Here is a 23585-nt window from a genome sequence, read left to right on the forward strand (position 1 = left end):
GAGTGTGGGCTAAATTATTTTGGATTAAAGTGATTTCCAAACAATCAAGAAATCAAGAACAATCAAGAAAGCAAAATGAAAATAAATTCAATGACAATATATATAAATAAACCAACAAAAATTAAATATATATTTTTAATGAAATATTTAAAGAGTGTGGTTTTATTGTAAAAATGTTGAAAAAATCCAACCCCAAAACACCAAACAAAGAATTAAATGAAGTCTGAGAATACTTTCGTGCAAACAAAGTCGTCAGCCAGAAGTAAGTGATCACAAATTTCTTTTATTGAAAAATATAGGTTATTTTGGCTAATACAGAAAAAGGCTGTAAATACACAATACAGTAAGGCATCACACACAAACCGTTCACATCCGCACAAATTACCTGAATTATATATTATAGTGTTTCGAGTGATGAAGAACATAAATATCCAGTTACGCACATTGTTTTTCTTGCAACCTTTTATAATTAAACATTAATCACTGAGAGAAACTCCCAAACATTCACAACAACGGCTAAATAATAATATTTTGGCACGTGTCCATTCCATTTCCAATTGTAGGGTTAATTCTTGCACAAAAATCTTCATTATTGCTGTCTTTTGCTTTTGTATCTAACGTAAAACATGCAAAAGACATAAACATGCAGATATAGTCTGATTAAACCGGGCCGGTTGGTGCGCTGACACTAATTAAACCTAAACAAGCTTCAAGGACAACAGGAAGTGATAACTGACAAAAATGGTGATTATTATGGCTTCCAGACAAACAATCACACTTCACGTCCACTCTTTGCTTCCCCGTAATAACAGCTTTTAATGCTAAATGACTGCAATACGCTCATGTTTTCAGATGATAATATATATACAATTGGGGAAGTAGCATCCATTGTTGCATAAATCCAAGCACCTTGACAGCTCAACGGCACTTGGTTTGTATTCCGATGCAGAGGCTCCGATCAGGAATTCCCACTGTAGTCAGTGGCCCTCTTGGTGAGAAGATATCCCAAAGCAGCATTCCTGTGGTGATGTGATGGCGGGCCAAACTGTGGGGGGGGAGGGAAGGTTGAGAAGGACAGTTTTTCCTTCTTTCTAAGCTGTCCTCCTGGAATGTTCCTTATTCAAATTCCTCATGATTCTCAGTATCCAACTTTCCACTCTCAAGGGATGCTTTTCTTGTATAAACAACATTCCAGAGGAACTCATACGCGGATCTCATCATCTTCATCATCTAAGAAGGACGAGAAGTTGCTCTCCTCTTCTGGTGGGGCGCTGAAGGTGGCGCTGTCTGTATCGGCCGCATACACGTGGGCTTTGTCATCCAGCGCAGCCGAGCCCGAGCTGGACACGGAGCAGCTGTCCAGATGCTGCGGATGCTTGGGTCGGGCCTCGGGGGTGTACGGCCCCCGAATCTCTGGTTCTGCATACAAGGGGGTTGTCTGAGTTGCTTCTTTTTCGTCCACCACCATCCTTTTCTGGTGGTCTTCTTCTTCGTGGTTGCTGAGCGGTGGCGAGGCCCGGCCTTCGCTGCTCTTGCCTTCCTCATAGCCAAGATCATCATCCTCTTTCTGCATCACGCCCAGGATGTCCCCCAGCATGGAAGGCCCCAAGTCCACATGGAAGGACAAGACAGACTCGGCATGCTTCATTCCACCTACAGATGTTTGACAGCTGTCAGGTAGGTCGGTAGCTTCCCCGAATTGTTGCTCCTCCACCTCCAAGAAGTGATTGCCGGAAGCAGCCCCCCCACCGTCGCATTCCCCCAGCTGCTTTAATGGACTGGAAGACAAACTCTTGGACACCATGCCGTCTCCTCTGTCCCCATCATTGAGGAAAGGCAGAGACATGGCATTCTTTACGTGAGTGGGGGACCCACCTGAGACCACGAGGGGGTGCTCTCGCTGCTGGTCCACTCTGGTCACTGACTGGGAGCGCTTGCTGCTTCTGAAAGTGCGTGATAGTAGGCCCGGTCGGGGGGAACTGGGGAAGGAGGTGGACTCTGGGGGCGGTTCTCCCGAACGGGTGCTGAGGAAGGACGTGTCGCCAAACGCGTCTCCGCTGCGGCCGACGTGCATGGTGTGGCGGAAGTCACCAAGCGGGGCACTGATCATCTCCCTGGTTAGGTCGGTGCGAGAACGTCGGTTCTTGTGGGAGGAGCCAGACACCAGCTGCTTTAGAATGGGCATGGCGGCGGATATGTTGCAGGAAGAGCTGGCTTAGAGGGACGTTGGGCTGCGATTCAATCGTTGGGAGAGAAAAGTAGGTGAAAATCCTGATGGTCAGTCAGCATAGGGACCTAAAAATGAACATAAATGCAATGTATTACACAAAATGCATTTACTCGCTACGACATTGGGTAGTCAGCCAGCGTTATCACTGATGATGAGTAAACAACAGTCCAAGTGTAACATACACCTAGTTTTACACCAACCACCACTGGCTGGACACAAGAAATGACAAGAAATTAGGGATGTCCTGATCAGGTTTCACCCCACCACCCCCCTCCCGAGTCTGAGTCGACATATTACACATATAATGTTATACTTCTTCTTTCTCTTTGGGTTTTTCCCTTCAGGGGGCGCCACAGCAAATCAATCTCCTCCATCCAACCCTGTCTTCTGCATTTGTCTCTCTCACACCAACTACCCTCATGTCCTCCTTCACTACATCCATAAACCTCTTTGGTCTTCCTCTACGCCTCCTACCTGGCAGCTCTAAACGCAGCATCCTTCTACCAATATATTCACTATCTCTCCTCTGGACATGTCCCAACCATCTCAGTCTGGCCTCTCTGACTTTATCTCCAAGGCCTCTAACATGTAATGTCCCTCTGATGTACTCCTCCTTGATCCTATCCATCCTGGTCACTCCCAATAAGAACCTCAGCATCCTCATCTCTGCTACCTCCAGTTCTGCTTCCTGTCTTTTCCTCAGCGGCACCGTCTCTAGACCAAACAACATGGCTGGTCTTTATGTATTTTTACTCTATCCTCCACAATACAGCCAAATTTCCACTAGAGGTATCCATAAACTGGGCCTAGAATAATCATTTTGACATGTAAATGTACAATAAGGATTGGAGGCATTCTGTGAGCTGAGTGACAATGCATATTTGCATTGGAAACGTCAGCCCACACCACCACAGAGACACCGTTAATTGCTTCCACAGGTGGCGCCCCACTGCTTCCCTACAAGTCAGGCGCTGGGTGTCTCATTATTGCGCAACACCAACATGTAGAAACACACACGAAAAGAGCACCTCTGCCATGGTGGTCTGGTGAAATAAATGCAAAGTAGTCCCTGGCACCTTTTAATTGCAGCTGCAAAATCACTGCAGGATGCACTTTACTGAGATAAGTGTGCTCCACTCTCTGGCTTCCACAATGTTTACTCTAAGGCTTTGGCTTTTAACACAGACAGATGCACTATCCAAATCAGATTTAAGCCAGGTTTGGCAGCATGGGGAGAACTGACTGATTAATGTGGCAGGCCATTAGTGCATTGACCTCTTTGGTGGTGTTTTTATACAAATAATTATGTACTGGGAGAAGTGTCCTACACCCTTACGATAAATGATCAAATACAACAAGGGTGTCAAACTAAATTCCACAGGCTGGTGGTGTCACTTTTAGTTATAGAACAATAGCTGTGCAATTCATGTCATATACAGTTGCATTCAAAATTATTCAACCCACATAGCAGGAAAGGGTTTTCGGAAATCGAAAAAAAAACATTCAAATCATGTTTATAATAAAATCTTACAAGGACTTCTAAAAAAAACTAAATGCAACTAAAATGATTATAATTAATAATTTTTTATGGCATCACATGAGAATTTCAAATAAAGATGAAATGAGAGTACTACCATACTCCCCGCCCCGCTTTTTTAACTGCGTATTAACCAATGAATGTTGTATTTTGGTGTGTCTTTTATTCTGTTTACTTGCTCTATTCAACTTCATTCTTTAGTAAAGTGTCTTTGAGTATCTTGAAAAGCGCTATACAAATAAAATGCATTATTATTATTATTATTATTATTATTATACTACCTTACACATGGTACTCGTAGTAAGCAGTGATATTTATAAGTTGTGCACCACAATGAAACATTATTGAATAGACACATTTGTGTACTAGTAAAGTGTTTTTAATCCAGAAAAAAGCTCAATGGTCAAACAATAATTTGTGAAGCAAAGGTGAGGGAAATACACAGAGAAATGGAAGCGCTAGATTTTGTAGCTTGTGCAAAATCAGCACTTGGTATTGGATCTAATCGGTGGTGTTTCATTGTGACCACTTCAAATTGTCACAGCAATGTGATTCACTCACCTGTGCCATCATTTGATTTGCTGCCGCTAATAAAATACTTGTTTAGGAGGCACTGTTTCATCACTTTTTGCTGTTTCCTTCAGAATTAGACGATGTTGGCAGCGACGCCATGATGAATGTTTTCGTAGTCAAACGATCGCTGATTGGTTGATCGCGAACAACGGGTGTGGGTAAAACGCGGACTGCGGACCGCGGTCTAAATAAACGATTCTGATTGGTCCATTTCAAGATTTGCAAGGATTGGTTTGCAAATTACCATCGGAATTACGCAGTCTGTGTTTTACCAACACCCAACAAGAACCGCTTTAAAAAAAAAAACTCTTGGCAGTATGGCATGCTAAAGTGCACTTGCCCGACGGGAATATCACTGATTGGATTTACTTGCCCGAATTTTGTTTTAACTTGCCCCGGGCCATCGGTACATCGTTATTGTCGAGCCCTGTCAAGTGTTGAAAACACCTGTAGATGTGGACAGAACCATAAGAAGCAAAAATCCAGCAGATTTAAAACAACTGTGATGCTCAGCTCCTTCGAGACAGTCAGTGGTCTTTGCAACATGGTGAAGTACAGGGAATGGTCAAAGAAGCAAGGACATGGATATTAAAACATAGCAAAATCATTCAACGTCTCAAAAGACACAATCTGAAGCATTATTTGCAAATTTAAAGCTCAAGGCACAGTGGAAACGCGAACTGGGCGCAGCAGAAAGAGGATGCGGTCAGCGACTGCTGTCCGGTACCTGAAGCCAAAGGTGGAGAAAAATCCTCGGGTGACAGCTGAGGAACTACGACAGGACTTATCAGAGGGAGGTACGCAGGTTTCGGCCCAAACCATAAGGCACACACTGCGAGATGAAGGTCTCTATGCTAGAACTCCCAGGCGCAACCCCCTGCTGACTCCAAATCACAAGAAGTGTCAACTCCACTATGCCAAACAACACGTAGACAAACCACAAGGGTTTTGGGATACTGTTCTAGGGAGCAACTAGACAAAATTGGAACTCTTTGGGCCTATGGCTCAACAATATGTTTGGAGAAGGAAGAACAATGCCTTTTAAAGAAGAGAACACCATGCCTACTGTGAAAATGGTGGAGGGTCAGTCATGCTGTGGGACTGTTTTGCTTCTTCAGGTACAGGAAATCTTCAGTGTGTGCAAGGTACCATGAATTCAGTTAACTACCATTATTAAGTATTTAAGTAATTAACTATTATGGACGTATGTGACTAAGGGGTTGAATAATTTTGTCAAAGTGGTAATCACAGAATTGTAGTGTTCACAGGGTAGTGTGTGAAGTATTCACAGGGTAGAAACTGAAAATATCTTTCAGAGTTAAAGTGTTTCCAAGTTTAAAATAAAAATAAATGTATACAGATAAAAGTTGGGAATGAGTAGTATCTCTGGGTTTTGTTAACGATCGAGGGAAGGTTGGAGCGTGAGGTTGACAGGTGGATTGTGACCGAAAGAACGAGTTTGGGAAACAATATCAAATACATGTGTTGAACTAATTATGCAGTTCCAAGAAAAACAGTACTATTAAAACTTTATACTCAATAATTTCGGAAGCTTCTTTCACCTCATTGCCATCCATTGGATGTGGTGGAGCACACTCTCACAAAAACTCCACTGGTCTCATTTGTTCGGTATTTTGTCACCAATGTGAGCCAGCTGAGCATTGACTTCCTGTTAATGCCCTTACCTGTCTTGTTTCCATAGAGACACCCACCCCTTCACAAGCAACCGTGTTTCCTGTTAGCATCCGCAGACGACCATAGGCGCCGTAAGCATTATGTAACACATGGTCTGTTTCTGTGTCAGGCTTCTGAATCTGATTTTCACTCAATTCACTTACAGCAGAAGCAGCGGCAAAATAGTTGTGCTCCTTTGATAGGCACTAAAACTAATTTCCATAATGGTGGACATGTTTCTTGCCAAAACACAGTAGAAGTGTCTTTTTCTCACGGCAGCATGTTTATTATTGCTGCTCCATGTTCTCCTATGGGAGGTTGGGGCTCCAAGTAGGGGGTAGACAGTTCACATCCAGTTCACATCACCTTCTGCGTCATATAAACAGACTGCAGGGAGAAAACGAGACAAATGGGAGAGGCAAAAGTCCTAATTGTGAGTCTGGTTCCACTCCTTTAGTTTATCCCCACCCCCTAACAGGCCTGGATCAAGCCTGATGCTGTGACACGGTTCAGAGGTTTGTTACAGACCACTTTTGATCAGATCTGATGCAAAAGGAGTAGAGGCTTCCAGCAAGGAAGCTAAGAAGTCACAGTCTGCCTGTATTTATAGCTTTAGCATAGTACACATGCATGTGTAAGTAAACACGTCAATGAGGGAGGGGAAGAAAGTGGAAGGTGGGGGCCCTGGGAAGGCAGCATTTGGCGTGGGAAAGGCGAAGTCACAGCACAGGCGGATTGACTTTGTAAACACACTTTAGCAACACTCACAGACTGACACAAACACTGAAAATGCTCGACACAGCCAGTCTTCTGACAATTGCACTGTGAAATCAGAAGCAGCATTGTAATACGCAAAAAAAACAGGGACACCATGTTCTGCCATTCTTGTTTTTGTGCGTTTCATTCTGCATTAAACTCCAAATTGTCATTTGTATCATGGTTTGTCAAATCTTTGCTTGTCTTTAAAAACAAAGTCCACTAAGTGGGATGGTGGCTCTGTATTCATTTTGTGCTTTTCATTTGATGTTGTCCTGCCATAGTTTTATACATCATAAATAGGATCAATCACATTGCTATAATGTTATAACGAGGTGTTGAAAATCTTTCCCAAGCTAGTTCAATGCTAAATCGCTGACCCTGGACTTCAGCCACGGTCATCACATAGACAGCCCATCAATAGCAGCTGGCAATTTTGGCTGGCAGTTCAATTCAAAAGTCAGCAGAGATGTAAAAAATACTGGTGAATTGGACCACTCTTATGCCACGGTAGCACTATAGTATATGACAATAAAACCAATACCTGCACTGCTCCAGTCTCTGGCAGGCCATGTAATCCGTGATAAGTCAAACACAGGGACCGTAGATACAAATAACTTTGGTCTTGCGACAAGAGACATCTGCCAGGTCTTTGAAGCTAACGTTACCAATCGAAATACTCTTTTCTTTCTCCATTTTGCTCAATATTTCTTCCAGCTTGTGGCTACCGAGTTACCGTGCTTCAGTCAGACTACGATGTGGGCCGGGGGTCAAACAGGAGGAGCGCACTTTAATTGCGCATCAAGAAAGGAAAATTCCATCATTAATGCATTAACTTTGACGGCCCTAATATAAATACATATACACATTACTTACTACTCGGCATGTCATGATACATTTTGCTGATCGATAATTGTGCTGTTAATAATCGACTGATATTCAATCATTTCGACCTTTCAAAAAACAATTATTAAGATTAGCATTCATTCATTCATTGTCATGCCACATTTGAGCCACTAGACAGTACTGAAGTGAACTGTACCTGTATGAGGCATACTATATTAACTACGAATTGCAGGTCATCACCAGTTAATGCGCCATTCCGAGTCGTGGTGGCAAAACAACTGCACACGGCAACGCAATAGGTAGCTAAAACAGACAGGACACTACTAGCGTATAATGCAGAATATTAACCAACTACCATGTGTATGTGAGCTGTAACCATGGGCTTTACAGCCATTAAAAAAACAGCAAAGCACACTAAACCTATACACACACACACACACACACACACACACAGTGATGTAGTGCAGTGGTTACTAAAGTGGGGTATGCGTACCCCCAGGGGCATGTCAAATGCCATAGAGGGTACGTGAATAAAAATTATCGCCATTTCAAACTGTTTAGTTTGGCAAGAGACAGTTTAGTATTTATAGTGACTTTGTGAGCGGACCACCAAATACACGAATGTTTATGCTTATGTATCAAAGTATGCCGCGGTGCGCAGTCAATTAAAAAGAAAATTACTCGCCCAATCCTAACTTGTGTAAGGTTGTCATTAGGTCAGACCAAATTTATCAGAAATACTGTATCACACGACTGGTTGGAAGGTCCCCGTTTCACCCTATACACTACAGGTAACTAGCCCAATCAAAATCAGAATGATCCCCAGCTAAAAGTGCGCTGGGCGACTCGGTATTTGGCCTAATTTTCACAGTGATGCCCTGCTTGAAAACCAAGTTGGACAAACGCAGATAAACTCTGTCACATTCTGATGCTCAGCCATTAATATGATACAAAGTGATGGACAAGGTCCTGCATCCATGCAAACACTGCTGCCTTTAGACCAGTTTTGACAGAATGCACAAGGGGAACATACTTTTATGTAGACATAATTACCAATTACATACCTAAACTGGTTTTATGGAGGGGGTTCTAAATTCGTTTAAAACTTCTGCAAGGCAAGCAGAGCAATATCAATAAACAGAGATCCATAAATCTTAAGCATGTTCACCTGAGACTATTTTTGCAGCCCATTGGCTGGCTGCAATCCCAAGATTCACTCATAATTAATCGTCTTCCATTAATGTGTTACAGGTCTGGTATTACATAAAAGAGCCAACAACATTTTGAATTTATGAGGACTCGCAGGAAAATATTGACTTCCTGCATCATTTGCGTTCAGTGTCTGACTTCCTGACGATTCTCACACAATGGGGCGGGATGACTGCCAATACACAAGGCACAACCACAGACACATACACAAGGCCATTTCCCTTATTGAGGAATGATACACTGTCTTTCTACAGTCTGGGAAGCCCTGGAAGGGGGCTCAGTGTCTGCACCATTTGAAGTCGTTGACCTGGATGGACAAGTGATAACCCGAGGGTGAAATGACATGTTTCAGAGGGAGAGGGACTGCAAGTCATTTGTAGACATCCCATTTGCAAACAAGAGGTTGTAACACGCTGCTATTACTATTACCCAAACACCTCTGAGATTCAGATTTTCCACTAAACTCGGTTAGCAGGCCCACAGAGCTCATTTAGCCTTGGAAATCACATTATCTCTCAGGGAACAGCATGTCTGCTCCCTCAGCAAAGATGGAACACAATGCTCTGATGGGAATTTACACAGCACTCCCATTTAAACAAAAGGCTGATTTAGCTGTGCTGTAAATGGCCCGTGCGGGGCATTTTGTTTTTGACATACAGAGCATCTCCTTCACTGCTCTGCTGTCCCAAAACCCACACAAAAGGTGATGTTGAGCAAAGGTTCAATTTCTACTAAGGGAAACTATTCAGCTGAGTGCAAGTGGGTATAGAAGAAGAAATGCATGGTCATAGACATCTACAACGTATTCCCACCTGCAATTTCCCCATGGCAATACACCACAGTACACTTCATGGTGGCGCTGTTATCTAACCCCATGAGTAAAAGTGACTTGAAATTTCTCGTGGGTTGTGTAAGTTTGTATCACCACAAAGGTCAGTACACATATTTTAGGGATTGACAAGCTCATGTCTGTAAAATTTAAGCAAGATTGGTCAAAAACATGGCCATCACCAACACAAACATAGTCGGGATTAAAAGCTATTTGCCCAGAAGTCACTGACCAATTAATCTAATGAACATTCATTCATTGAATTCATTCATTGGTGCTGGAGCCTATCCCAGCTGTCTTCGGGCGAGAGGCAGGGTACACCCTGGACTGGTCGCCAGCCAATCACAGGGCACATATAGACAAACAACCATTCACACTCACATTCATACCTATGGACAATTTGGAATCACCAATTAACCTAGCATGTTTTTGGAATGTGGAAGGAAACCGGAGTACATAACCGGAGAACATAAAAATTTCACAGAGATGGGATGGCCGAGGGCAGAATTGAACTCTGGTCTCCTAGCTGTGAGACCTGCACACTAACCACTCGGCCGCCATGCAGCCGTCTAATGAACATAAATTAAATAAAACTTAGGATATTTATATTAAATATGTAGTTAAATGTCTTCCAAAACATTTTGAGCACAACCCAACAAATGTAATACAGGCATGCAAAGTCATGTTATTTACATAGCTGCAAACACACGGCAGACAAGAGGTGAGCATTACAAATTGTACCAGGGTGATCTCACTGTACCATACGACCTGTGTGTTCAGTATGGGCTAAACATGGTTTGTCTGTGTGCCTTATTTCTCACATAAGAGTGTTTTAGCGCCATTTGTACCTAGCGAGCTGCTGTGACGTTTGTTCACCTCACCAAGCAGTATGTTTGCATATGACCCCAAGGTGCCTGAATGAGCTTTCATCAGACGTTAGATCAATGATGAAATGGACAGGTTACAAAAGCGTAGTAGAAAGAGATGCTTTAAATCTTTTTAAAGATCCAATGACTGCAGGCCTGCAGCCAGTAGTACTTAGCATGGCAGCTGACCTGTGAATCAAGGAGATGACTATTCTGTGCTACATTTACAGCCTCACAGACTCCAGACACCACTCTCCCTGCCTGACCTACAATCTTCTAATGTGTGTCATCAGGGAAGAAGACCAGTACTCCACTTCAGTATAAATAACAGTGCCTTTTATGCTCATGGGAGTCCTGCATTCATTGAGATTATGACTTTTGTCAGTCCAAGCAGATTGCAAGTGATATAACAGTTCATTATATAATTATGTAAGGGTATTGCTTGGAGATCCTAACATTTACAATATAAAATGCAGTTTATGCACATGACTGAAGCAATGTGATCTGTAGCAACAGAGTACATGTGGGCTATGTTCACGCTGCGGGTCAATTCCGGTTTATTTGCTCATATGAGACATCTGATTTTTCCATGTCAGTGTGAACAGCAAAATCCAGAATTTTTCAAATGCGACTCAGGCCTCGTTCGTACATGGCTATATAATCCGATATGTATGCAATGTGACACTTTGTGTTCATATTGACATGCCACATTTGTTTGGTAATATGAACGCCCACATCAAAAAAATCAGATTTAAACAAACCCTGCAGTGTGAATGTAGCCTAATGTTTGCACATGTTTCTGTTTTTGTAATTTCTAGCAGTGGAGCTGTAAAACAAAAAAAATCTCAGCCAGAAGTGAAACAACAGTTGTTTAAATCACACGTGAATATTGGTTAAGCAAAACTACCAGAAATGTATAGTGGTGGTCCTCAGTTTACGATGTTCCATGGTTACAAACTTGCCCATAAATTAAATACTTATGTTTGGGTGGTTTAGAACTCGTTACGGCAAGAACGAAACATATTTGTAGGTTGATGTCAAGTGAAATCAGAGCATGCACTGTTCTCACATGCAAAACTTGCTCAAATTTCGGATTTTGGAAAACGTTAGATAGTCCATCAAAGAGAAAAAAGTTCAAGAAACAACCCCCCAAAAATAAAAAAATTATACACCCAGTTTCTATGACTTTTATGAAATTTGACTGCCAAAATGGAGGATAACCTGCATTAACATTACTGTATTTTCTGGACTATAAGTCGCGCCGGAGTATAAGTCGCACAAGGCCAAAAATGCATAATTAGGTAGAAAAATACATACATAAGTCGCACTGGAGTATAAGTCGCATTTTTTGCAGGTAATTTATTTTAACTACTTGACCAAAACAGACATTATGTCCTCTTGGAAGGCAAGTTCTAACAATAAAATAATAGAGAACAGGCTGAATAGGTGTAAGATATGCTAACACAATGGTTATTCAGCTACACAAAAAATAAACATGAACAGAAAAGGTGTCGAGTGTTTATGTAACATAAACATTTTTTTCATTTATAAGTCGCAGGAACGGCCAACCTATGAAAAAAAGTGCAACTTATAGTCCGGAAAAGATGGTAAATATTCTTCAACGGTGTCAGTGCCTCGCCAGCCATTAACCTCAATGCATGTCACAGTTACCCATGCACATATAAGTCCAAGGCTGTCTTTCACGTCCTTAATGCTGAATTCATGGACCCACCAGAGGATGACTTGTTGACTTTTGGGATGTTGGGAAAATCTTTAAATTCTTTACATTAAATTGTTTCAAGAGTTTATGGATCCATTCCATCATGTTCAGCTCTGGCTTGTACATTCGGCTCTAAACCTTTACAATACTCTCTGACGTCTGTGCACAGGGCTCTACGTTAAAAACAAAAATGACTTGCTCATGGGGAATCCTTAAGGTGAGAACTACTTGCCCGAACTTGCCCCATGTAAAATGAAAAGACTGCCATAATGATATCATATATCAATATATGCTGATAATTCATCAGATAATAGTACTGATGCATTGTATTTGGAGGAATGTCTGAAAATTTGTGGAGATGTATGTTAACATGGCAAGCCATGCTACCTTACACATGGTAGTCGTAGTAAGCAGTGATATTTATAAGTTGTGCACCACAATGAAACATTTGACACATTTGTGTACTAGTAAAGTGTTTTTAATCCAGAAAAAAATGCTCAATGGTCAAACAATAATTTGTGAAGCAAAGGTGAGAAAAATACACAGAGAAATGAAACCGCTAGGTTTTGTAGCTTGTGCAAAATCAGCACTTGGTATTGGATCTAATCGGTGGTGTTTCATTGTGACCACTTCAAATTGTCACAGCAACGTGATTCACTCACCTTTGCCATCATTTGATTTGCTGCCGCTAATAAAATGCTTGTTTAGGAGGCACTGTTTCATCACTTTTTGGTGTTTTCCATCAGAAGTTGTTGAAGAATTAGACGATGTTGGCAGGGACGCCATAATAGATGTTTTCCTAGTAAAACGATCGCTGATTGGTTGATCACGAACAAGAACGGGTGTGGGTAAAACGCGGATTGTGGATTACGGACCGCGGTCGAAAAAAACGATTCTGATTGGTCCATTTCAAGATTTGCAAGGATTGGTTTGCAAATTACCACCGGAATTACGCAGTCCGTGTTTTACCAACACCCAACAAGAACCGCTTTAAAAAAACTCTTGGCAGTACGGCATGCTAAAGTGCACTTGCCCGACGGGAATATTAATGATTGGATTTACTTGCCCGAATTTTGTTTTAACTTGCCCCTGGCCATCGGTACATCGTTATTGTCGAGCCCTGTCTGTGCATCTCAGTGGTAACTGAATAGTGGCAAATTCAATGTATGCTCCCCAAGTCATATCCAGAAGTGATACAGCCAGACTCTCTGTCGCGGGCTTCACTGGGGTTGTGAATCGCAGCACTGAGGACGATTCGACACTGCCAGCGATACGATACTTTAACGATACATGGAATTTTCTGGCGATACGATGCAATGCGATTCACCCTCTTCACGATGCGATACAATGTGATACGATGTGATAATTATTTTGTTTAAATCAATGCAATCCAATATGATACGGTGCAATTCAACATGATGCAAATAAGCAAAGGGAAAAAATGGAATTCACAATGGTCCTACAAAAAGGATTCGTTTTATTTGCCATCTTCAAACAGCAACAACTTTCCTCACACTTTCACATCGGCTATGCAATTACAATATCAGTGGCTCATTGGTGGAGTAAAACAATTAAACAATAATTACTGCTGTAAAAAATACAGTACGCAGCAACAACAAAGTTAAAGTGACACTTTCAACAGTGCAATCAATGTTTGTTTATTTTCCTGCTGAAAAACATACTGCTAATTTGAATGCACTAGGACAGGGGTCGGGAACCTTTTTGGCTAAGAGAGCCATGAAGGCCAGATATATTAAAATGTGTATCTGTGAGAGCCATATACATTTTGAATGCAATAAAATGTGTGCATTTTTATGTAAGACCAACAGTTTTAGATATAATGGGCTCTAATTATGTAGACCAGGCACACTGCCCCACGCCAATGGGGTGTGGCCAGCATACTTTCGTGAGCAGCGCAGTGTCTAATAATAAATCAAATACTTGCTGCCATTAATGCAACTTCTGCTGTTGCATAGTTTTGAACTGTATTCAGTACACGTATTTCATTATTTTGGCCATCTTCACCAGAAGGCTTGGTTCTGCAGCTTTAGCTATTTGACTAAAGGAGGAAAGTTTACATTTACATGTTTTTTTGACATCTCAATGACCGAGGTAGACTACCGCATTACCCAGTAATAATCAAGTTTTGGTGTTTGACCTGGAAAATATCATCAGGAAAGATAGATATGGTTGGCCGTATTGCAGTAGAATATAGATGGATGAATTAAAATGCATAAGAAAGTTGTTGATTTAGAATATTATTTTTAACAGTCATTTCTGTGATGGTTTACTTTAAAATGTTAGCAAAAATGCATTTTTATTGTGGTAAGAAATGCTTGAGAGCCAGATACAGTCATCAAAAGAGCCCTACCTGGCTCCCGAGCCATAGGTTCCCTACCTCTGCACTAGGAGGTAGGCCAATACAGTAGTGAGGAGCAGAAAGTGTAAAACAACTTATACCCTTTTAAAATTCAGGATGAAGCCGCCGTAGTGTTTCCAAACATACCATTTAAACGTTGCGGGTGGGTTAACTATAGAAACTTCCTCGCTGCTGCTTGCGTGCGAACGTTCTTGCTGTTTTACTAGTAGTTGTATGTGCCTCACAGCATCCGTCCGTATTCAATACAAAACGCAAAATAATGATGGTGCATTCATTGCGCCTGGGGAACAGCATATGGGGTGAAGTTGAACATTAATAAAACGGTGCTTGCATCACATTTTACCGATACCCACAAACGCATCACGATTAATCTAGATTTCACCCGTCAATTGCATCCATACCCAGTGAATGAGCCGATGCACTCGCATCGCGCGCATGCGCATCGATTAATATCAATTATTTTCCACACCCTTAATTTTCTCCCAATCGGAAGTGCACCAAAGAAAAGGAAAGCCATCCCCATGGAAGTCACACTACATCATCCAATATGAACATGCTAAAAAGCTCAGCGAAAAGAGAAATGTAGGGTCCCAACCGCTCAATCATTAAGGATAAAGATTATACTTATATAATATATATACTACTATAATACTAGAGGGGTCATGGAGTCTGTACTCTGTTACAAGGAGATCTGGGAGGAGAAGACTTCTACACTAGCCTTGGAAAATTGTTTAACAGTGTAAGACAACCACAAATATAAAAGTTATTTTTATAGGTATAAAGCTGTTCTTTTTTTCATTACGGTTTCATTTAACTCTTCTATTTAATATTTTGGTTACTGTATTTTGTATGTCCTTTATGTGTTAATTGTGGTTAATTTAGGTAAAAGTTCCAACTTGCATCACAGTCAAGAATTAGAACTTGTGCATTACCCGAGGACCACCTATACTTTAGTGCCACATATACACTGTACAATTAAGTCATTTCAGTCAAACAGCCTCTATGGGATATCTGGGGATTTCTGTGACATGCTGTGATGTTTTCATTGTGATAGCATTCAGACTTTTTAAGGTATTTAGGCTCAGTGATGGCATCCACAAGAAATTGCTTGCTCAAGATTTATCAAGTCCCCCACGTTGAAGAGTGGGGGGTTACGTCCACAGTAGGGTGGCCCTTATTTTAGAAAGTTTGAAAATTCAGTCTCCAAACCCGGATTCTTGTTCCACTCCATGAGAAAACCACGCAAGTAATTTTTTTTTAAAAATCGAATAATATTTACCCGGTGCTCAACGACCTTAAAGTTTTACTATATAAGATCATTTTCACGTTCAACGATACAGGGGCTTTGTCGGTGACAAATGCCGCGGCTCTGTTCTCAGGTGCTCTCGTTGGTGGACTATGGACCAAGGACTGTGTGTGGCAACTCTCGTCTAGTGCTCCTTTTCCTCTGTCTAGGATTTGTCTAGTGCTTGGCAGTACTTTTTCAACGTGTTTGCATGTTTCTGGAGTGCGTTCTGATTGAGAAGGAATTCCTCTTTTAATTTATTGAAACTCTTCCCTCCATTGCCCTTATTAATCATGTAAATACCACACATACTTTATGTGCTCATACTCAGTCAATAAACTCGTGAAAACACTCGTGATACGCAGTCCCACCCAAACGGCCTCGAGCGAACCTCAACATCGTCACCCCGGACGTGGCGGCCTCTTTGGATCGCGTCAAGGTGAGCGACCGTGGCGCAGTGTTCGTCCTCACCGAGACAGCCCGTGCCCTGGGGCACGACACAGTTGAGTACAACATCAACAGGACATCGATCCAAAGCCAGCGCCGTCGTCACCGCGAGCAACTGGCCTCCGCCCTCAAGGAGAAGCTGCGAGTAGAAGGCCCCTTGGTAGTCCACTGGGACGGGAAGCTGATGCTGGATCTCACCAGCAACGCCCACGTCGACCGCCTGCCCATCCTCGTGTCTGGGGGAGGGGAGGTTCAGCTGCTGCAGGTGGCGAAGCTTCCCAGTGGAAGAGGGGCGAATGCAGCGAAGGCCGTCGTGGAGGCGTTGGAGAAGTGGAGCGTCGCTGACCGGGTCGTGGGGATGTCCTTTGACACCACCGCCGCCAACACGGGTCGCCACACCGGGGCGTGTACCCTGATTGAGCGGCAGCTGAAGAGCCTGCCGGCATCACATTCTCGAGCTCGTGATCGAGGCGGTCTTCACGTCGGTGATGGGGCCAACTACAGGGCCTGCTGTCCTGCTGTTCAAGCGTTTCCAGGAGAGGTGGCCCTTCATCAACCAAGGCGAGTTCCAGCCGATCGAGGATGGAGCAGGAGAGGTCGACATCGAGTGGTTCCTTCAGGCCCTGAAAGAGCGGACAGACCTTCGGGACGACTACCGGGAACTTCTGGAACTAACCGTCATCTTTCTCGGCGGCGTACCTCCCCGCGGAATCCGCTTCCGTGCCCCTGGCCCCATGCACCACGCTCGGTGGATGAGCAAGGTGCTGTACTCGCTCAAGGTGTGGCTGTTCAGGGGACAGTTCAAACTGACGCCGAAGGAGGAGCGCGGACTGTTGAGGGTGGCCATGTTCTCCGCCCGCCTCTACAGCAAAGCCTGGACGCAAGCCCCACTTGCTGTCGCGGCTCCGCTCAACGATCTTCAGCTGCTTCGGGCACTGGACGGGTACGAGGACGCGGAGGTCTCCAAGGCCGCGACAAACAAGCTCCTTGGCCACCTCTGGTACCTCTCGGAAGAGCTGGTAGCCCTGGCGTTCTTCGACGACCGGGTTTCATCAGAAACAAAGAAGAAGATGGTAGCGGCGATTGAGGAGAAGGATGGCAACGACACAGCCCAGAAGCGAGTGACCATTCCCGCTTCAGCGATCAGCGGCTGCAGCCTTGAGGACTTCGCGACCTCCAATACGTCCTCGTTCTTCGACAAGATGTCCATCGACAAGGGATTCCTGGTGTTGGAACCGGCAGACTGGAAGAAGGATGAGGCGTACGGCAAGGCGTGCAAAGCGCTGGGGAAGCTGTCGGTCACCAATGACCACGCGGAACGAGGCGTCGCCCTGATTCAGGAATATAACCGGCTCCTGACGAAGGACGAAGAACAACTGCAGTTCCTCGTCCAGGTCGTCGCGGACCATCGGCGCCAGTTCCCGGACACCAGGAAGGGAACGCTTGCACGGACCGGGCAACAATGAGTGGCTAGCAGCCACATAACCCCCGCCAGGAGAGGAAAGCGGCTAATACTCCCACGAGAGCAACGTGGGAGGGGGACCCGGAGTGCTTGTGACTAGCGTTCGCTGAGTAAAATTTCAGAGTCGTTGAGCACCGGTTAAATATATTCCGATTTCAACAAAACTTTGCACAGCACGTTTCTGGGTCAAAAGGAACAAGAATCCGGGTTTGGAGCATAGACATTATTCGTTTGAAATTTCACCCCCTTACAGAGGGCCACCCTAGTCCACAGGAAGGGCATGGAGAAAATGACCAAATGACTATCCCATCTCTGGAAATCTACTCCACCTCCTGCCCTTCCTGTGTAAACAAGACCAAGCAAACAAACACCACTCGTATCGCCATTAACACATTATAAAAGACCAACGGATGCGCTGCTCCATGTGTGTCCATATACAATCATTACTACAGAGAGACAGACACTGGGTCAGTTTCAAGGGAGGCTAGCTAAATATGAAGAACCAGCTTGGCAGACTGTGCCGGAAAACCTGCATGCATTCCTTTCTGCGATGGAAGGAATGCTAGAAATTATGGGATACAAAAAATCTTGTCTTAAAGTGCCATAATTACAGAGTAAGCGACAGAAAAACAACAAACTACCAGCTTGAAGCCAGCAATCAGCTGGGTATTACTCAATCAATGATCACAAATATCAACTGACTTCCTAGAGCGGTTTAACATCAACCACCAGGTTTGTACAATAGAATTTCCACAGTGCTGGCTCACAATGACAAGCACAATGGCACCAAATAAAAGCACAAGTTGAAGTCTTTCATACAGTGACATGTGAGACAAGCTGACAATGACAAAGTGGGACAACACTATAAAAGAGACAACATTAAAAGCACATGTATTATGAACGGTTTCAAGTTAAACTAAGTATTGGTTTACATGATAGTGATATGATAAAAACCTGAAAGTTTCAAAACAGGATGACAACACACAAAAACGCTGTTATATTTACGCCAGGCAAGTAGTTGGCAAGTGTCCTTCCAATTTGTTGTAATAGTCTTGTTAACTGCTCAAAATATTTTTGTATTGTTCTGGATTTATATCCAAAAGCAACAAATACCATTTGATGTATGTGCAAGTTTGAAATTATACGTTTGTAAGTATTGTGACTTGGCTAGTCACTGATGGAGTAGCAAATGTGCATGTACACACAACAGCAGAAGGTGTGTCACCATTATTTCAATTGTGACTACCTATAATTCCACAAAGACAACAGTTTCCAGCATTTCCATTAAAACTGCTGGTCCTCTGAAACTGTTTCCGTTTGCATGTGTTTAGTATTTAAATTTTCATTATTCACTTTGCATGCACTGTTCTGGTTAAACAGAGCAAATGATTTTACTACAAGAAGCCAGTCTTTGTTTGTGGTCAACAAGGCAAAATGTGAATACAATAAATCCTTCCAAAAGCATTTCATTGCCTTCAAGAGCGAGTCGGCAGCAGTTTCACATCCTCTAAGGCATTCATGGATAACAACTAACAGTTTATGTTGGTATTTCCTGGAATGTGAAGGGCCTGGAAAGGGACACACAGACACACGGCCTACAACGAGCACACAAACATGTTGATACACGGATGACACAAATAACGAGAGGCTCTTCTTCAAGTCCTTTCTGCAAATTGTTAGCTGTGACCACCAAAGATGGGCCAAGAATCAAAGACGAAATGGTTAAGTTTCACCTTCAGGCACTGAGCACATGTTGAGGTAGTTTGTAGTAGAAGAAGAAAGTTGAAGGAGTGAAACAGGATGTGCGTGATGCTAGCTCATCAAGTGAAACCCATCACAGCATCCACTGTCATGTCACAAAGACCCCCATGCTGGTTTGGATTGCAAAGGTCAAAGGTGACACAATCAAAGCTGCCAATACAAAGGAGGCCTCACACGATGATCACTGATAACATTATCTCCACTAAAAAGGTAAAGTGGTGGAGGTCAGCTAATACCATGTCAATGAACACATGACATCAGTCACTCACTAGCGAGCTTGCCAATGCTAAAGCTTCGGTACTGTAATTTGCTAACAAAAACAAAGGTAGCCACTGCCATTATCTATCTAGTTAGTGATTATGCTAAACTGAGTTGTGTGTTACGAGATAAGTAAAGCTAAGTAAATATCTATCTGGTGTGTTTCATGTATATTTTATACATCGTGTACATCATGTAACTAGCTTGCTAAAGTTAGCAAGCATGTTGTTTTTTTAACAAAAGTACTGTATATTAAGAATGTTAGCTAGCTTGTTAACTGGTGCAAAAATCATACAAAACGCCAAGCTACTTAAGCAAATATGATTATTATAGTGTTCGGTAATCTATCTAAGTGACATCTAAAATTAATACAGACAAGTTCAGAGACGTGCTTAGAAGTGGACCAATATGGCCAAAATATGCCACATACATTATCAAATATGCATCATATTAGGAAAACTGCACTAACATCAATTAACCCAAGTAAATTACACTGATAGCCTAAAGACGGATACATTTTAACCAACTAATGTGTATTGCTTCTGAGGATATTCAATGTTGTTTGTTGTTAAATAACAACAAACAAAATGATAAAAGATTATGTAAAACGACAGACGATGAAGACACTGGTCTACATCATGTAGGCCATTTAAACGGAGTGTATTGATGTGCCATGACAAGCATAAAGCTGGGTGGGTGCAGTGGCAGGAGAACAATAAGTAGCTCCAACACAAAAGCATCAGCTGCAGTGCACACCCCCCGTCCGGGTACCCACACATGACGTAAGGTCACAAAACAACAAGGGACAGTTTATTTTATGTTAAAGGATAGTGTTAATCTAAATCTCTTACCTTGTATTTCATTCATAAAAAGCCGGTCCACGTTGAGGCCCCCCAACAGATTGACAATAGAGAAGGAGGGGCTGAGGAGGTGGGGGTACTCGCATCCCACGATCAAAATGCAAACCAGAAGAGTGGAGTGGTTTTGGAGGATTTTTCAATGCGGCTGTCAAGTATATCCAGCAAAGAAACAGTAGTGATAAGTGTTAGGGATAAACGCTTTCTGCTGAATGTGCGTATGTATGTATACCTCCTGATGGAACTCTCTCACGTGGACACGCCCTCTTCTCGCGCACAGAGCGTCTTAAAGAAACAGGAGGATTCAAGAACAACCCGGAAGTGAAGAACATGAAGAAAAGCAGTAATGTTACAGTAATGGAACGTAATATAATACTGTAGTAACTACCTTAAAATATGATGGATTACGTCTATGGATATTGTTTACTAGCAAAGTTCCTTGTTAATGCTAGAGGTATTTGAGGTGTCTCCTAGGTAGAAATGCTTGCTAGTGAATAGACTATACAGTGGAACATGTGACAGTACTGAATGAGTTGCTCAAAAATGAACTCGTTCACTTACTCACCCCTGGTAACAAGTTAGCTTGTAGCTAGTGGCTAGTACTGTTAAGTACTTGTTAGTGTGACCAACCAGAGCAGAGTGGGCGTGCCTGGACCCCCATAGACAGTTTTCGCGGGAACCATGAAATCCAAAGAAATACAGCTGAATAGGTGCAGATTCTGGAAGAATCATGTAGCTTTCTGTGCTGGTTATTGTATGGAGCTGGTCTAAAGGAGTCCACCACTCAATACAAAGGGCCGGAATAGCATAATAGGTCTCCTTTAATGTCTCACTGAAAAATTACTCTTGAGGTGACCTATTTTGCTCATTTTTTGGCCCCTAGGTATTAAGTTGTGGACTCCTATAGAGCATAATAGCCACACAGAAAGCTTTATAGATTTTCCAGAATCTGCACCTATTCCAGCTGTATTTCCAGCTGTGCCTCCAGGCACGCAAACTCTGCTGTGATTGGTCACACTCCCAAGCATTCCAGAGGACTACTGCCGGACCCCACTTTCAAATTTTGTCAGTATAGGTGTTGATAATAAATGAATAAACCCTTTGAAGAGAGCTACTTAAAAAGTGGTTAGGAGCTACTGGTAGCTATTGAAGCTGGAGACCCCTGACTTACCGTGTATGGACGTGTATGAAGATGTGGTAACGGAGGTTCACGTTTACTAAGTGCTTGACATTGTTAGTTAAAATGTAGTCGCTACATGTTTTTTGCGGGACGTGTTTAAAATACTCAGGTAGACCTGAAAAAGGCTATTAGCAACTCCAGACTCTGGTGAGCTTGTAATTTGCACCCCGCTCCCTGTATATACGTACACTCTATAATGCTACACAGAGAACTACTTACACAAAATAAAGACTGTTACTTGCAGCTTGCTCTTCAGACTCTTCAACATGACCAAATAATATTGGAAATGCTCCTTGCTAAAACTGTGAAAGTTCCCATAAAGCTGTTTATCAGGGGTGTTTTGGTGGGAGGGCAGGTCATACACTCGGGCTCACTGTCTGACAGCCCTGTGACATCTCAAAGAGCTGGTCTTGGAAAAAAACTCTCTGAAACCGAATGTTCAGAACCATCCCTAACTTCTTTCACAGCGCACTTCCAAATACACGAACCCCATTATCTGAAACTTTGGTATCATTTAACACAAGAATACAACATTCTAACAACATTTATAGGTCAGAAAAGTGGGGAAGGTGTAATACGTCCCCTTTAAAGAAAACCAGCTTCACCTGCAAGATCATGCTGGTCCGCCGTCATAGACCAGCATGTAAATTATGCTGGTTTATGGTGGTCCACCATCCATTGAATGCACTACTAAGGTAGAGTAGCTACAAATCTGAATGACAATAGGAAGCAGTAGAATATTCCCATGTCTGTATGGCATAGTAAACCTACTTGTGTTTATTCCAGCTGCATCACTTCGGCGTGAGTGGGCTGCTCATTAAGGAGCTTCCTGACAGCAAAGAGCATTCTGATGTTAATGAGATGACTACAGCCAATTGTGGATGCACAGCTCAGGAGGTAGGAATGTGTGAATGCATGATTATCATCAAAGGACACATTACCTGCTGGAAGCACTGGGACACAATGCAGCATTATGTGTGGGACTTCCTGTCTGTGGCAAGACTAAAGGCTTCGTCACGCTACAGCAAAGACACTATGCCGTCATCTTCATCTTATGTTTTACATGATGAGCGTGTGTTTTGAAATTCTCTGCCAAAACACTAGGGGCAGTGTATTCCAGAGTGTGAGCAAACGCAACTCTGACTAGCTGTTCAATTTCCTGAAGCTGAAGTTCCTGAGCTGAAACTATTATTTTGAAATAAGTCACATTGATTGTACATATTGCGCTTTCGCAGAAGGGAAACAAACAGAAAAGCTGTACTAAATCACAGCCACTGATGCAAGTTTAAGAGTTTTTTTGGAGGTACACATCAAGCTCCGCCCAGAGGATTTGGAGGGTCGCGTTACTTACGGTAAAACTGATTTTCCAGATCTTACTGTTTTCAGCAGGAAACTAGAGATCAAATAGTTATTTGAAAGAAGGAAGCTGGAGGACAACATTAACAGTCACACTGCACTTACCCTTGATTTGACTTCTCTTTAAAACCTTCCCCCTCTCTTTTTTTGCTTAGTTTCAGATCAATGTTTTCAGGCCTGAAATAAGGCGATTAGCCCTCCTGCACTCGCTCCTCTTCAATCGCCTCCCCACTCATTGCTAACTCTTTTCAGCGTGCCTACACCACACCGGCTTCTTCACATTTTCTATAAACGTCTCCCATAGACAGAAACAGCTCGTTTAGCTGTCCGCAACTTTGTGGGTATGAAAGAGAGGCATG

General features: G+C 42.8%; 1 protein-coding gene across 1 annotated transcript; it reads right to left on the reverse strand.

The window, feature by feature from the left end:
* Positions 1-249: 249 nt before the first annotated feature.
* LOC131103404 (cdc42 effector protein 4-like) lies at positions 250-20931 on the reverse strand. The gene is made up of 2 exons (XM_058049680.1): positions 20685-20931; positions 250-2295 (listed from the first exon to the last, which is right to left on the reverse strand). The coding sequence occupies exon 2, from the start codon at positions 2183-2185 to the stop codon at positions 1202-1204; it is 984 nt and encodes a 327-aa protein (XP_057905663.1). The 5' UTR covers positions 2186-2295; positions 20685-20931; the 3' UTR covers positions 250-1201.
* Between the last annotated feature and the right edge of the window lie 2654 nt (positions 20932-23585).

This window comes from Doryrhamphus excisus, chromosome 15 (genome assembly GCF_030265055.1).
Source record: "Doryrhamphus excisus isolate RoL2022-K1 chromosome 15, RoL_Dexc_1.0, whole genome shotgun sequence".
Lineage (NCBI taxonomy): Eukaryota > Metazoa > Chordata > Actinopteri > Syngnathiformes > Syngnathidae > Doryrhamphus > Doryrhamphus excisus.

What these genes read in the sequence shown, in the direction of transcription:
- LOC131103404 (XM_058049680.1), bottom strand. Translation starts at nt 2,185, where the DNA reads ATGCCCATTCTAAAGCAGCTGGTGTCTGGCTCCTCCCACAAGAACCGA.